Source organism: Platalea leucorodia (genome assembly GCF_965183815.1).
Source record: "Platalea leucorodia genome assembly, chromosome: 8".
NCBI lineage: Eukaryota > Metazoa > Chordata > Aves > Pelecaniformes > Threskiornithidae > Platalea > Platalea leucorodia.
Window position 1 is genome coordinate 45,364,052 of NC_138830.1, and position 16,468 is coordinate 45,380,519.

A 16,468-nucleotide genomic window follows, 5' to 3' on the forward strand; every position below is an offset into this window, starting at 1 on the left:
CACATGATCTCTGTACTCAGATACATGGACACACATTAACAGAGAATAAAGCACAGTGTGAATGTGAAGCATTTAAGGACAACTAGCATACTCTTAGCCTCCACAAAATAAATATAAGGTAGCAGTGAGAAATTTAGAAGTTAAGTTAAGCCATCTCACATTTTCTCAATTAAGTGATATGGATACTGTTACCTCAAAATAGCCAATACACTGAAAATTTATACTTTGGTTTATTTTGCAATGACTTATCCAGTTATGTATACCGTCAGACATAGTAATGCATTTTCTTCCTGAAAGGCAAGTAATTGTTTTCTATTTCCAAGAAGCTGGGATCATTCCTTATTTAAATAATAAATAAATAAATAAAAAAAAGACGTATTGTAAAGCCTGATTCTCCTCTACAGTCCGTGATAAATGAGGGGAAAGGAAGTCTTCATGATTATATTTAATCTCTGAAGAGGTTTTAGATATAGCTTGTATGAAAGATATCATGCAATTAAAAAAAGACTTTATCAGCATTACATTGATTATAGGATTAGCAGGTATTCCTTGCTAAACTGATTACTAAGAGATAAGTAGATACTCTGACAGTTAGCAATGTAAACTATAAAAGAGAGCCAGGAGAAACTGAGGCTTAGAAAAAGATTTTTCCCATTTATTCAAAGTTGTCCAAACCTTAATCACAGCAGTGCACACATTCTAAAAGCCAACTGCAAAGCTTTTTCACTCCACTAGGTAGTGAGCAAGTCTTTGAACACTGTTCCTGTATCCAAAATTTTCTACAGTTCAATTAAAGAGAGAACAATTTCATGACATCAGATGAACTCCGTTAAGATCTGTATGTATTTAATTGCTTTTTAGACACAGATACAGAGGTGTTGGCCAGCATGAATGCTACTTCCCTAGAGCTAAAAGTTACGTTACAAGAATATAAATTATTCTTTTTACAGAATGAGTATTCCAACCTTTTGTGCTGGTCCACATTTTGAGCACTGGCATAATGGATGGCAGAATTCTGGTTTTGATGTACTGACTGTGTCGTCCTCATCTTCCAAGTCATCTTCCACCCATTCCAAGAGATAACGTACCTGGCACAAAAAGCAAGTCCTCCTTTACAGAGTCCAAAGGTTCCATGTCCTAATAAATTTGCATATGTAGACAAGTAAGATTTCACAAACATACACTTGTGAATACCTCAGGAAGACTATACAGCTACCCCCTGGCATCAGCTGCCCACAGGCCAAATTAAAAAATCAAATGTTCTTGTTGACAAAGCAGCTAGGAAGTTCACCAAGTACAGCAGTGAAGTAAATTACAAATGACTTCCTGCTGCCTAATCAAGACTTCAGTGTTCACCTATTCTCAAACCCTCCAAATCCTTTTAGCTCAGATGATTTGTGCCAACTCATACCAATGTGAATTTTGTTTTCACCTTTTCATAAAAATGAACCTAAGAAGTGACAAGGATGATGACATTTAACTGATAACCGAAACTTTGCAGGGGCACTGACTTTTCTTAGGTCTGTCACTTCCCAGGAGCTTTAAAGTGTCACTTTTTCTTCAATGTACAATGCCTCATTTTTGAGGAAGAGAGGCCCTTCAGTGAAGATAGTCTCAGGACTCAGAGCACTCGTGCAATTTGCAAACAGTGATGCTTACTGCATGTTAATTTTACATTAAATTTTATACAAAAAAAAAAGCTGTTTAAGAAATACATTTTTACCTTGAAATTCATTAATCCACTGTAAACTAAAGACATCTTTGAATTAGCAGTGACTGTATTAAGTCTCCATTATTACACCATCTGGCAATGTTAAGCCTGACATCTATCTAGTGTATCATTCTGAGTTTGTATTATGCTCAATGAGGCAAGTCTTTCAGAAACTCAAGACAGAAGTGGGAATTAAATTGGTCTCATAATGCAAAGGATAATGCATTAACAGTCACCTTCTTCTAGGTGCATGAAAAGGGCTTACATCACGGCACTCAAAAACCAAGAGAGAAAGAAGATCAGGGCGCTAGTGTGTGGAGGCTAGACCTCTCAGAGCTCCTGCAGATCTTCTGGGACTTCCCAGACACAGCAAATTTACCAAAGTGAGCTAAATTTTATTTTCAAAATGTAGAATTAGTTGCCATTGAGTCAGCTAATTGAAATAACTGTCATTGATTAACATCATTATCTCCAATCTAAAGCATACTTGCTTTTGAAGTTTGCAGGTGTTATGATGATGACAAAGGTTGTTTTCTGGCTTTCTGAACAATCACAGCATAATATTTTTGTTAAAAATCTTCCAGTTTCACAGCACTTTTTTTTAATGCCTCCTCTTGCAAAGCTCAATTGACTGTCACAGCGGAAATCCACAACAGCACTAATGACCCTACTGCTGCTTCTGTTCCTATGGAGACAGACCTCAGGCTGTCAGAACAAGATAAGAGTTTTTAAATAACTGTTTTTTTAATAGATATGCAAGCTGTAACCTTTGCCATCCAATTGGACAATTCTCTTTATAATCAACAGTTCTACATGAACTTGAATAATGTGGAAAGTAAAGGCACAAAAAATAAGGTGATTCTGTCATCTGAATGCATAGATTAGATTTCTATATGCTTTTCATTGCTGCTCTCTGCTAAGCAGTGCTAGATACTAATTTTCCAGCAAATTATAGCACTATATTTATTTTTCCTTAAATATTTTCATGATGCAGTTTACATTTTCACAAAGTCTGTGAAAAGTTAATTGTAATACATTCATGTTTACTACTTGCCAGGAAGATGGTAAGTATCACCATTATATGTATTGCTGCTTCTTGAAATGACTTAAAGGCTGACCTGGAAATAATCACTAAGATTAAGTTCCACTGTAAACTAGGATAATGATGTTTACTTAACAACTGAACAGTTCTTTCCTCTATCAATTGATAAATTAATTTGTTTCTATCCTCTAACTGGAATAAAACATGAGAGAATCAGGATTAACATGGTATGTATTTTCTGACGCAGATTACCTATTTTATTATAACTGTGTGATGCTTCATTAGCATCTGTAGCTCCTGGTACATATTACCTAAACAAACTTTTCAGAACATGTATCCAGCAGAGAAACCCTGCATTCTCACATGGGTTCATGATTTTGTTCTGTGAACTACTAAACAATTAAGAAATGTACAGCCTTATCATAGAATCATAGAATCATTAAGGTTGGAAAAGACCCTTAAGATCATCGAGTCCAACCGTTAACCTAGCACTGCCAAGTCCACCCCTAAACCATGTCCTCAAGCACCACGTCTAGCCGTCTTTTAAATACCTCCAGGGATGGAGACTCAACCATCTTATACATCTTTCCAAAGACAAAACTTCTAAAGATGTCTGTGTCATCTTCAATTTTCCAGTAGAATGACATTGGAAGCACCTTATTGTTCAAATTTTCAGGAATAAAGGGCAATAGTAACCAAAAAATATGTCAAGACAGGTGACAAGTATCACAAATTACAGAACATCAACTCTGAAACTGGTATTATTAGAGCCATCAGCTATCTATTTGAAGTGAAATCCAAACCACGGGAAAGTTGTATGCCCTGGAGATAACTTCTCTGTACTGACTGGTGTCACCTAAATTTCCTCTCTCTATGAAAGGTAACACAACAACCAAAAGTTTTCATTTACAGTACCTATGCACAATTATTACATGCAGTAAACACACAATAAAGAGTAGACAATATTCAGAGCATTAGAGAACCTGGCAATTTAGAAATCAAAAAGCATTTGTGGATTTAAAAACACTATATTACTGGAATGTTTCCTAAGTCGAAAAACCACAAACTAAATCCCACCATTCAATTTCCAGAACTGGTGCACAGTACTGCTACTCGAGCATGTGCATCAATTCACATATGGGAAAAGATACGATGTACTTCTGTGACACAGGAACAAGCAGCTGGGAATAATAACACTTTCTATTGGATTTGCTGTCAAAAATCAGGTTTACATGAAACCTCATCTATTTTGCCTTTTTTTTTTTTTGTTTTGTGCTGACTGCGTATCCAATCCAATATTGTGACCTCAGTATACATATCTTTTTACAGTTCTGCAATGCACCATGCTCCCCATCTAACAGCAGCATTTGACAGTGCAGCTTGAGCATCTGCAAGCAAATAAATTGCTCTTTCCCACAATATTTCTTTTCAACATGCCTGCCCTGAATGTTGTTCTTCCCAAGTTCTTTGCATGTCCTAGAGGTGCCTATGCATACATTTTTAAATGACAGGCCTTCACAAAGGAATTAGTCAATTTAAACTAATTTCTTTAGTGCAAAAGGTCATGGAAACGTCAAAATAATGGGCCTTAAAGCACTGTAGGAAAAATAATTCGGGGACATGAAGTGAATGTTCTTTGTAGAAAATGAGTTGAATTTGGTTAATTGTTGCTGAAAGAAGGTATTACCCAAAGCATTCTTCATATTATTTACAACTAACTTCCTCAATTTGAATGAGGTAAATTGGAATTCAATAATATTCAAGAGCCATGCTAAGACTCACCATTTCCAGATCTCCATCAGCAACTGCTCTTAGGAGTTTTTCCACCTATGCATGAAGAAAACAATTTATTTGCTTTGTTAGTATTGTTATTAAGCTGTACACAGAAAATCCTGTGTCCTTTACTAACCTCCCTAAGCTCATGTGGTAGGATTACTGCTGGCCCATTTCATATTTGTTGATAAAGTTTTAAAGGAAAAATCTTCTTCCTTTATGAAATACAAAAGCTGTGCAAGGCCTATGGCCATTTGATGATCTCTGACTTGCTTAGTTAAAGATAAACAGTACTTACCTAAATAGAGGATATGTAGTCCACACATAAACAAAGCCATGTAAACTGATACACATTATTATGCTGCTTCAGCAGCAGCTGACCACGCATTTCTGTTGTGAACCTAACATTAAATATCTCTACTCAAGACAAATTTCTACCCTGATAAACACTAGTCCTGTTTGGACTCTTGCTGAGCTACTATATGCTACCAGAGACACAAAGGATGGCAGGTTTTATTTTGCTATTTGAAAAACAACAGTTTAAGATGAAAAAGATGCTTTTCAATTGTTCGCTTCACATCTGCTGATTACTGGTTTATTCGTATGTTAAAAACCAAACATTTACAAATCTAACTTGATCATAAGCATGAAATTTGTTTTCTTACTTAAAATCTGAAAAGATATAAATATCAAAGGGTATGCATTAGCAAAAGCCAGGCCTCTTCAACTCCGAGAGTTATTCCAGGGGACCAGCATTAGACCAATTAAGTATGTGTATGCTCAGGCCAGCTAATGCCTGAGCACGACTGCTTGGTGTAGGTATTCTCCTGTTTCTGTGCTCTGCAGGGGGGAAAGACGCAAGTGGGGGGAAGAAGAGATGGAAGGTGCTCTGCACTGCACCAATGCCATTCCCCTGATCCCTCCAATTGCTTGTGAAAGCAGGAGAATGAGATGTACTTGTCTCCCCGCTTCTCCTCTGATTCTCTACTCTCAGATGAAGGAGTCAAGATCTAACCTGACAGAAATGGGATAGGTGCCAGTAAAAGGCCAGGGAGAGTCCATTAGTACTATCAATAGGCAACTTGTCCAGCCTCTGCAGATTGCTGAAGAATCATTTAATAAGCTTTGTGAAAGTCTGTTTCAGCATTATAGCAAATTATTCTAGCACTGTGCCATCATCACCAAAGATGCTGCTGTGTAAAGAAAGTTGTTTCAATATTAAGAAGCATCTTGCAAGTTGAAGATGTCATAGAGTAACAGCTACAGTCACATTTCAATCTTTATCTAGAAATTACTATCTTGCGGACTGTCACAGCAGTGCTTGGTAAAGCAAACAAGGAAGAATGAGACTAAAAGGAAGTTGAGTTTTACTGGTCTGATCTCTTTCTTTGGGGCTTTAGCAGAAGAACAGGACACATCTACAAGTGAAAGATCTAGAGGCTAGATTAAATCTCTCCATCCATTTTTATCTCTTTTTAGGAAAGCTGCTAAATTTTATTGTATTACTACCTTTCCAATACCAGGTGAAGCTCCTTGAAGTCACGCACTAGGCACTCAAGGCAGGATTCATCTTGCCTAGCTTTGAATGTCTAAAAGTTAGCTGTCTAAATCTAAGCCAGTCATTTAAACTCCCTCTCTGGTAACTACAGAACAGAATGCAGTCAACAAATGATGCTTGAGCGTAACTTGGGTCAAACTAAGCATGTCTGAGATTAACTCCTGTCCGGAGGTACCGATTTCTCTTCACTGACTAAGGAGGGAAAATAGATGTCTAAAGTTAAGACAATTGTCTTTCAGACATCTGAAGTTAGGTGGCTGAATCCCAATCTCTACACATATACATCTAAAATGGACTATATATACTAGGGAGATTTGTACCTCCCATAAATTTCCTGTAATCATATAGCAAAATGTCACTGGAGAATGTAAAGATCTTGATGATTTTCAGGAGCCAGTCTTACCACATACAAGACAACTAACAGTAATAGTAAGTGACCCACAAGCTCTGATAATTTCTTTCCAAAAATAACAACTTCCTTACAGTTCTAAAAACTGCCTCAGGCCGTAGCAGTGGAGAATCATACAACATCTGTTACGCAACTTATAGATAATTTATTAAGAGTACTTAGGGCAAAATGTCTGCTACATGCATTTCCCCATCTTTTCAGTTTGCTTTCTCACTCCTCCAGAGAACAGAAGTGCCTTCCTTTAAATGTAAAAATAGGTGAAACAAATCTACTGCAATTCACTCGCATGCTCAGTTTTTCTGTTGCTGAACAGAAATTGTGCAAGGATTTATTAGTTCCAACAGAGGAAGTTCCAAATTTACATGCCTGTCTCTTTTACTCTCTCTTTTGTTAAGCTGTAAACAAGCCACATACAAGACATACACCATGACTGGCTCATTTAAGCGAAGAGTTTAATTCACCAGCAGTATTGATTAATAAAGATCTAACTGCATCCCCTTAATCCATGGTCTAAGCCTTAAAGTCTGGAAAACTGGCCTTATCAGCTTCCCATTACTTCCAGTGGCATTCCCTTCATGGAGCTCTCTCAAGATTAGGCCCCTGCCTCTCTGCTTAGGAAGAGTAAGAGCCCATGTGAAACTTGGCAAAGAGAAATGAGCTAAAGCTGGATTACAGGAGGAGGTCATTAACCCCAAGAATCTAAGGTGTAAGCTGCTTGTAATCTTTTCCCCTGGTTTGAACTACAGTCTTAGCTCTTGCGTGTGATAAATTTGTTCCTTTAAGGAAAAAGAAATCCTCAATCTATGAGGTGAACTTCTACGTACACTAGACCTTATTTAGAGTGCTTGACTCTGTACAAACAGGGAGGTACACTCCTACATTGAGGCTCTCATAGAGTAACTGATAATGAAGTGTGAAGTAATATTGTCCAGTCAAACTTTACATCTTTGAGTTTCTTGACCATTTTTAGAAAACAGAAACTTTTGGCAAGAGAAGAACCTTTCAATAGCAGGAAAAGGAAGAATTTGAATGTAGAGATGATATGGAGAGAAACAAAAATATTAAGGAGGTCAATTTGGAAAAAAATGGAACAGGAGGACTGGAAAAAAAATAAAGAGAGAAGCATCAGAAGGAGTGGTGATATGACAGTCATAGCAGGGAATAAATGGAAAGTATGGATCTGAGGTCCCACATGAAAAAATTCAGAGGACAGCATCTTGGTTGGTGTGGACAGAGCAAAATCAGCAAACACATATGTGCAAGATATTTACTATATAATGTGTACTTCTTCATGTTACAAAATTGATTTCCTACGCCTATTTTGAAAGCTTGTCTTAACATTCTAGTTAGTTAAGTTATTTGCCAGTATGCCTGTACTAGTCTCTTTTTCCTAACAGATTTTGTAAGCTAACAATGGCATTTAATTCCTGGACAGGACAGCAAGGTCCTTGGGACACTTATAATTTTCTAAACCTCAACAAATTCTCAAATTAGGTAGTTAACTGCAGTAGATCTGAATAACTATTCCAAATACGCTTTCAATTTTTTCCCAGAAATAACCAGCAGAGCAGTTGATACCATACAAGAATAAGTGTTTAGATACTGAGATGACAAGCACCTGAGGATAGCAGCATGTAATTTTCCAAACCAGACAGAACACTATTCCTGAAGAAGCAGTTTAGAACAGTGTTGCAAAACATCACTCCTCTAGCTTCCTTCACTTTGCTTATTGACAAAACTTATACCTCAGTCTTACCTCTTTGTAACTATTTTTTACTTCTTCTTGCCTTATGTCAGTTGATGCTGATGACAGGCTTGAGACAGATGATCCCCTGCTGAAAGTTTCTGTTGAGCGCTGAGGAGACCTAAGCGGTGACTTAAAAGTTGGAAAGGAAAAAAAACCAAACCAAAACAAAAAACAAACAGAAAAAGTTACATATCAGATTAACCAGGTTAAACACAGGCAAAAAAAAGTTTAGCAACTTGCATTGGTTGTTACCTCAGAAGCACTCTGTCCTCTTTCAAATGTTAGATAGTTTAATTCCATCAATGACAAAATCTGCATAAAAATATTAAAAGAACCAATGTAACTCCACTTAAAGAGGAATCTACTGACTGAAACACAAATTAGCCAGCAACCTAATATTAGTAGCAGATTATGACTGAGCAGATTAAAAGTACCCATTTACAAGTTTATGCTCTATACCACAGACTGTATTCATGCTATTAGATTTAAAATGTGACCCTTCTTCCTAAAAGGCAAACATACATTTTCTCTTTAATAGTACCAGACCACAAAATCCTATTAGCAGGTAAGCATCTACACCTCCGTGGAACTGCATCAGAAAGAAATCAAGCTAGAAGATAAAGAGGAATACCTTGGAATTTAATGCACACTGTAGGGAAGTCTCTTTCATCCGGTTTTGAATTTCTGGATTTGCCCCATTTTGCAAAAGCACTTCTATGATCCCTTGATAGCCCCAACGAGCAGCTATATGGAGAGGAGTATCTCCCTTTTCATTACCAATATCTAGTCTACAGGAATGCACATCATAGTAGACTAAAGCTTTGACGCACTGGAAAGAAAAGGAAAGCTATCAATAAATTATAGTATTGTCTCTCAATTCACATAACGTGCAATCCTAAAAAGGCTTTTTTCATTGCTGCTTATATAATGCATTGCCTCAAGGGTAGGCTTTTATGGTTCACTATCATTAAACAAGGAGTTAAATAACTTAACTAAATTTGCACAATACTACTATCTTTAATGTGAATGCATAATAAAAATTGCTATGAACTACCGAATAAAGTCCTAATTTACAGCATTAAATAGTTAGCTTCCAAATATTTTTTAATTACTTTTTAAAATATGTAAGTTTAGCACAAATTCACATCACAGTTTAATTCCACTCCATCAGAATGTCAATTTAGTTTGTTACAAAACAATTACTTACATCCTCATGACCATAAGTGCAGGCTAAATGAAGTGGAGTATTTCCATTATTGTCCTGAACATCAGTACTTGCCTTATAGTGCAATAAGAGAAGCTTAAAAGAGAAATAAAAGTAGACATTTAAGTAACTAAAAAATTAATGGGCAAACAATTTTTACTCTGTAGATTCCTTTAGGTTTCTAGCATGATGAAGCACTTCAGGAAAAACTAGCTATGTCTCTCCTGTTTCAGAAACTACCCTCTTGGCATTACAGTACTGTTTTTGCTCTACCTTAAGACCCAAATAAAAGCTGCTTCTTACATATTCAGACGCTGTCATTGAAAAAATGAATTATCTACTGCAGCAAACACTGCAATACATATACTACGTGATAATTTATCCTATATTTTAAGTGCCTATGTAAGTAAAGACACAGCTTAATTTCAACGCTAACTGAAGAATCTCACATATATAAAATTCAAGTACACAATAATTAATGTAGTTACACAGTCTATCCTAAACACAATGTGAAGTCATTTAATTCATTCCAATGACTGCAATGCTGCTTCTGTCTTAATCAAGAGCAGAGATGTTAACAGGCTCTCCATTTGTACTATGTATTAGAGATTTGTATTAATAAAATGGATGAATTATCAGGCATGCATAGCTGTCAATTGCTTGGTTATTACAAATGGTTGAAAACCTTGCAGTATAGGAAAAAAATAAAATATCATGCAAACTACAATGATAGCAGATCCTCAATTCTGACAGCATACACAGTTCTGGTAAAAGCTTCTCAGAAGACCTAAATGACAGTAACAGTAGAACAGCTTAGTAAGAGTCATATTTATTATTTAGGTTAAGCATTCCTTTTTATTTCTAATTAAGCCTTTTGGTGCTTACTGTAACATTTTGATACCCCTTCTGACAGGCAAGGTGAAGTGGAGTTGAACCATGGTAATCTGTAGCATTGACAACAGCTCCTTTGGCTACTAGTAAATCCACTAATGATGTTTGCCCTTGAAAAATATGCAGACATTAAAATAAAGACATTTTGTACAAGAACATTGCTACTTTTCAAATTCAAACATAAAACTATAAACAAAGATAACCCTGCATTTCTGCATACTATGTTTCCACATACTGTATATTCATTTCCTTGATATTTGCTTTTTTTGTTGCAGATTACTCGAAGGTCAAAGCTCCATAAAAGAACCTCCAGCTAAAAGCAAGCTATGCTTGTATCTTATGAGTAAGAAAAGAATAGAAAATAAAGCCATGTCACACAAAGCACTCTAGTGGGATTCAAGATAATAATAATAAAGGTAACTATTTAAAAAAAAAAAAACTCACTAAGAAAATTAATACATCTTCTAATAAATGTGAGATCAATGGCATAATGAACATTGCAAGACAGGAGATGATACAGAGCTACCATGCATAGCCAGCTGCAGGACAGAGAAAAAATTACTTTCTCAGTCTACCAGTTCTTTAAAACAAGACTGGTTTCTGATGACACATTTTTGCTTTTTTCACAGCTGAAGAAAGAACTACTGTAGCAACCACTAAGGCAAAAGTAAAAGTAAACAGTAGCAAATACACAAACAATAACTTAGCCATAAGAAACTGAGCTTAAAAGAATATACAATAACTTCAGTCTGTGCCAAGATACCAGATTCCATAGCAAATAAGCAGAAAACAATTTAATGCAAAATTCACTCTAACACAAAGTTGGAAAACATGCTAACAAAGATAAGGAACATAAGGAGTAGAAAACACTAGTGAAGAAAACCAACAATACTCACCACAAATGGCAGCTATATGAAGCGGTGTATATCCCCGGTCATCTCGGGAAAATGGAGTGATAATGGAAGGATCATTCAGTTTCCTTTAAAACACAATGGTTTAAAAGCAGCTGAGTTACCTATACAGCAGTGCTAAGGAGAAGAGAAAGAGAAAACTTGGCAAGGCCGACAAAAAACTGATTTTGGAACTTTTTATCCTTTACCCTTTCACATTGACAAATTATTCTATACAGAGTTTTACATTTTGTTAAGAGATGTGGTTTTGTCCAAGATGTGTAAGTTAGGTTCAAGAGAAGAAACATTTCACACCACGTTTATCAAGGCATACACTGCCTCCATCACAAAACTGGCTGGTTCCAAGGCATTCAGTATTCTCCTAAAATTTCTTCTGCTTTTTCAAACCATACAAACTTACGCTCTCTGCTACCTCCTGAAGTGCTACCAACTTCCTCTATAACCAAAAGCAGCATACTTTCTAAAGTAAATCTTAGATGAAGACTTTTACATAGCTTTTTGTGTATTTGTGGAGATGAAAAGTGCTTACCCAGAAACTAGCTTCTCACATTTGTCACAGTAACAGAGCGGATGACACATTTTCTGTACAGTGTCCTTATCACTGTCACCTTGACTTAGTAATCGCTCCACTTCCTCCTGATTACCTGAAGCAATATGCTACAAAAAGCCAAGAGAAGAAAGAGAATGAGGAATCAACATAAAAAGCCTCCTTTTAAGGAAAAAAAAAAAAATCACACAAAAAATAGGAGTAATTTACTGAAGCACAAAACAAAATGATTATAAAAGACACGTATTCAAGCATTAGAAAGCAGAAATGAACAATGTCACTGCACAAAACCCCCTAATGGGCATTCAGTATTAAAGAGAGTCTGTTCTTGGCTTACTTCACTTTCTATAAAAAATTAAAACAATTCCTATTGTTCTCTTTACACTCAGTCACGAAATTGAGCTCCCTCTGTGCAAAAACATTTCTATAAAATTACTAATTCTCTAGCCATAAGCTGTGAACCCATATAATCAGAAGCTCTACTTTGTGTCCTTGTATAGGCAAAATTCTTTTAGAATGACAATATGAGATTAACATATAATATGAAGTAGCTGTCAGGTGACCACATTTAAATTATTTCAGAAAACTCTTTCAATTTCAAGCACTAAAAGCTGTGAGAGACAATCAGATAACAATATCACATCTGTGCATTAAATGGGCCAATCAATACCAACAGCAGTAGAATTTCATCCTCATGTGCTTCCATATTTCTTACAACATGTGCTGAAATTCATAAGATTATATTAATTTGGTAACGTTTTGGCACAGAAATGCACTAGATTCAAAACACACTTTTAGCATCTACTAAAACACATTTCACAATACTAACGTAATTAACACTGCATTACATTTCAGAAAATCGCAGAAAGGAAGGGATATAAACGTGCAATAAGTAAGTACATACATATTCTGCCATAAAAGTTATTAACCTTAAATAAGTAGTCTATCGGAGTATCAGACATCTGGGACAAGTTCATCCTTTGTCTTAAAAGCAGCCTGTCACACAGTCTCTCAGATTCCTAAAAATAAAATATATAGATTATCTATATACTCATTTAGAGGCGAAAGTAAAGTACCTTAACAGTAGAATTAACTTTTAAAAATATTAAACACTGTATTTACCACTTACGAATTATCAGATGCATGTAAAACCTAAATCAGTTTCACATTTAGGATTCCAAGACTTAAAAGACCACATACCTGCTGTTCAAAAAAATAATAACTAGATGTTCACCAGAATATTCCTTTACTGTAATTCTCCATGACCTAACTGAGCATTGATGAAATTATGGTTGTACCATCTAAAAAGAACACAGCAAAACTAGAAAAGACATAAAAAAGACATCAAGAACTATAAGAGGTGCAATGCAGCTCTCTTACAAGGAGAAACTGGGATTCTTCACTCTGGAAAAGATTTGACTGTGCTACAGTGGTCTATAAAAATCACAAAAAGTCCAAAGAAAACATGCAAAGAATGAATATCGCTATTCCTCAAAATATAAGAACTGAGATGCCCAACAAAATCATCACACATTAGGTCTGGAGAGGGAGTGGGGAGAAGAGAGAGAAGAAAAAACGTTCTCTTATTGTAGAACTCATTGCCATAAGATATTGCAAAAATCAAAAGCATAAATGGACTCAAAAAGGCATTAGACAAATTCATGTAAGATGTATCTACTGGTAGCTATTAAAAAAAAAGACCTAGATACAACCCTGACTCAAAGACTCTGCTGAACTCTCTGCTACTTGCTGGAAAATGAAAGATTGCACCAGGTGAAGCATTGCTCTGTAGCAGACTCATTCATATAGTGTTTCCTACCGGCCACTTGAACATTGGAGATTGAGCTAAGCAGACGTGTAGTGTGACTCTCACATCCATACTTCCCATTTTCTGAGAAATCTGAAGATACACTTCAGGATGCACTAAAGAATATATATGCTTCCAAAACCAGGTGAAAATTCTTAAGTAGAGTCAGATTTTGAAATCGCAACATTGAACCTCACGTGAAACAAAACAACAATCTAGAGAAAACACTTTCTTAGAAAAAGTAGATGGAAAGACTTGCACATAGTTGATTCCAATCAACCACTGCTCATGGCTGGCAGTGAATATCATTTCTTTGGATGTTATTTTTGGATAATGACTATTTCCTGAGAAATGGAAAGACTCCCAGCATCCATCAAACTGAAGACTACTGCATTTAAGATAGACACCCATGTATCAGATGAACTTTGATGGTTTAGGATCCCGACTATAGCTTCTGCCAGAAGTCTGTACAGACCAGATATAAACGAGTAAAAAAAGTCCGACTCTTAACATTAGTAAGTCAGCATGAAGTTTAAAAAACTAGTGAACTGCAAATAAACAAGATTACCTGAACACCAAAAATAGAGTTCAGATTTTCTAGAAATTTGATCACTCAAGTTTCAAATTAACACAGATGCCTCTCATAAAGCTGTCTAAAAAAACCTCTGTTGTATAGCAAATAATATAGTTAAAAACATGTTTGTGAGGTCTAGAGATAAAAGTTCGGATCTGTACTTCACAGTAAGTTGTCTGTATTTAGATATGTGAAGATGACCAATATTCACCAATCTTTTCAAGCCTAGGTACTTTAGCTAAAGATACCCAAGCATATGTTTTCAGAATTACAAGGCACATAACACTCATCTCCTTAGGTAGATTCTTCAATGTGATCAGGAATAACTTCCCTAAATATTTGATCAAAAATTTTATTAAGTAGAAAAAAAATGTTAAAGCTTTACTGCTGATACAAGTTTCTGAAGTCTAATCAGAATTTCTAATATGAATGCTCACAGACAGCTTTATGCTTTCACTGCAGAGAATCCAAGTAGCCACTAGCAAAACCTACTGTAGTTTTAGTACTGTTCCTTCCATAGTGTATTTTACAATAAGTGTTCCCCAAGTGCAATAATTATTTTGAAGAGTCACTTGAGACAGCAATCCTTAGGTAGAGGCATTATCTTATTTATTACATAAATCAGAAAAAAAGTCCCTCCCAGGTAAAAATACACATCTTCGAAGGTGAAATATGGAATGGCAGAAGAATCAGGTATTTGTTGAAGTATTAAGCAAGCTTGGGTCAGCTTTACTTGGACTCCAGGAATTTAAAGGAAAAAAAAAAAAAAAGATTGCTTTGAGTAGGAGTCCCAGGTATTTTAAATCTATAGTCTAGAAAATACACATCCAAACATAAATGATCTTTTTATCTAACACTACTCTCTACACTAGAGAAATGAAATATTTGTACCTGCGAGGGTCTACCTGTATAATGACCTATCCAAGCTGACTTTCACAGATTACAGCTGATGACATGGGGAAATTATCTCCACTCTCCCTCACCCCCCAAACACTTTATTAGCCTCAGTTTGTGTTCAAGTCTTCCTTTCCTGGCTTTTCTCACCTACATTTCCTCTATGCCAACTTCACTGCCACCTACAGCTCTTTCCATACAGGAACCAAAATGCTGCCTGTTCCCTAGTGGCTGGCTCTAACTCCCCCCATATACCTTACTTCAACCCTCTGAACTAGACAGTCTTAGCTGTGCATAGGAACATAACTGAAGTCAATACTTATTAACTGGAACTCTAATTAAATAAGGTTGACAACTCCCAGAAAATAAAACAGAATCTTCCATGCTCCTCTATTCCTGACAACCTCCCAGACTTGCACAACCTTGGGTAAAGGGATTTGGCAGGTGTCTCCTAAGTGCAATTTTCTTACTGACAGGAGGGTGATAATATGCCCATTATCCCACAGGGTACATTAGTTCCCTGCTGAGTTTTCTTTATGTAGTTAGCTTCACTAGGGATGGGACAACAGCATTACTCAGCTGCCAGGAGCTCCATCTGAAGCCAGCTATAAAATTAAGTGTAGCCACATGAGGGGCTGTAATGAACCCCCAGGGCACAACAATGTTCCTGCTCACTTGAATCCCACAACCCCTTCCAGCACAATCTGGAAAAGGAAACCATGCGGCATCAACATGACAGCTGCTGCTGCTTTAAACAGAAAGCTGATCTCCTTTACCAGAGAATAAAGGAAATATCCCAACTGATAAACTCATGAAGGGAGAGCAATGCTATCAGAAGTTCCTACCATGTTCCTCCACCTCCTCACTACCCTTTTTCAATTCCTCTCAAGCAGCTATCTACTACCTAGTTTCTTCCTCTTCATTGTGTGCCACTTTCTTCTCCCCTACCACAGAGAAAAGGGTGGTCTAGCTCTTTCCTTTTCAGCTGTGCTAGAGGGCAGGGGGTCACCTATTTCCTTGTCTTCAAGGTTCTGTTTTCCATCTCATCTCAAGGTGCTGCCTTCAAGCCCTGTTGACTCCTATGAAAGGCAATGTAGAAGAAATACACACTGTTGCACCCTCAGTGTACACACACTGAAGTGAGAAAGTTAGAGGCTAGCACTCTAGGGCTGGAGTTGATCCAGCTGCGGTTTGGACAGAAAACACTAATTGCTTGCTCTTATACTTGTGCAGACACTAACATAAGCAGTATGAGACTGCCCTCATTTAGCCTTCTCACAGATGCAGTTCATCTTTCAAGCCTCCCGAAGAAATAAATATAGTCTCCTAATGGCAGTGGCACTTAAGTTATACTGGGATTGCCCTTGAAGTGATTATAAAAGCCTGCTATCCTTAGCTAT

General features: G+C 36.5%; 1 protein-coding gene across 2 annotated transcripts in view; it reads right to left on the reverse strand.

Annotated features, from left to right (window-relative positions):
* Window positions 1-16,468, reverse strand: part of ANKRD27 (ankyrin repeat domain 27) — a 58,521-nt gene that overhangs the window by 10,567 nt on the left and 31,486 nt on the right. For both annotated transcript variants that reach the window (XM_082320936.1, XM_082320937.1), the window contains exons 13-22: window positions 12,723-12,812; window positions 11,776-11,903; window positions 11,232-11,314; window positions 10,330-10,445; window positions 9,448-9,540; window positions 8,872-9,069; window positions 8,493-8,552; window positions 8,250-8,369; window positions 4,536-4,580; window positions 966-1,088 (exon numbers count right to left, since the gene is read on the reverse strand). In XM_082320936.1, the coding sequence (XP_082177062.1) occupies window positions 966-1,088; window positions 4,536-4,580; window positions 8,250-8,369; window positions 8,493-8,552; window positions 8,872-9,069; window positions 9,448-9,540; window positions 10,330-10,445; window positions 11,232-11,314; window positions 11,776-11,903; window positions 12,723-12,812 (1,056 nt within the window). The remainder of the gene's footprint in view (window positions 1-965; window positions 1,089-4,535; window positions 4,581-8,249; window positions 8,370-8,492; window positions 8,553-8,871; window positions 9,070-9,447; window positions 9,541-10,329; window positions 10,446-11,231; window positions 11,315-11,775; window positions 11,904-12,722; window positions 12,813-16,468) is intronic.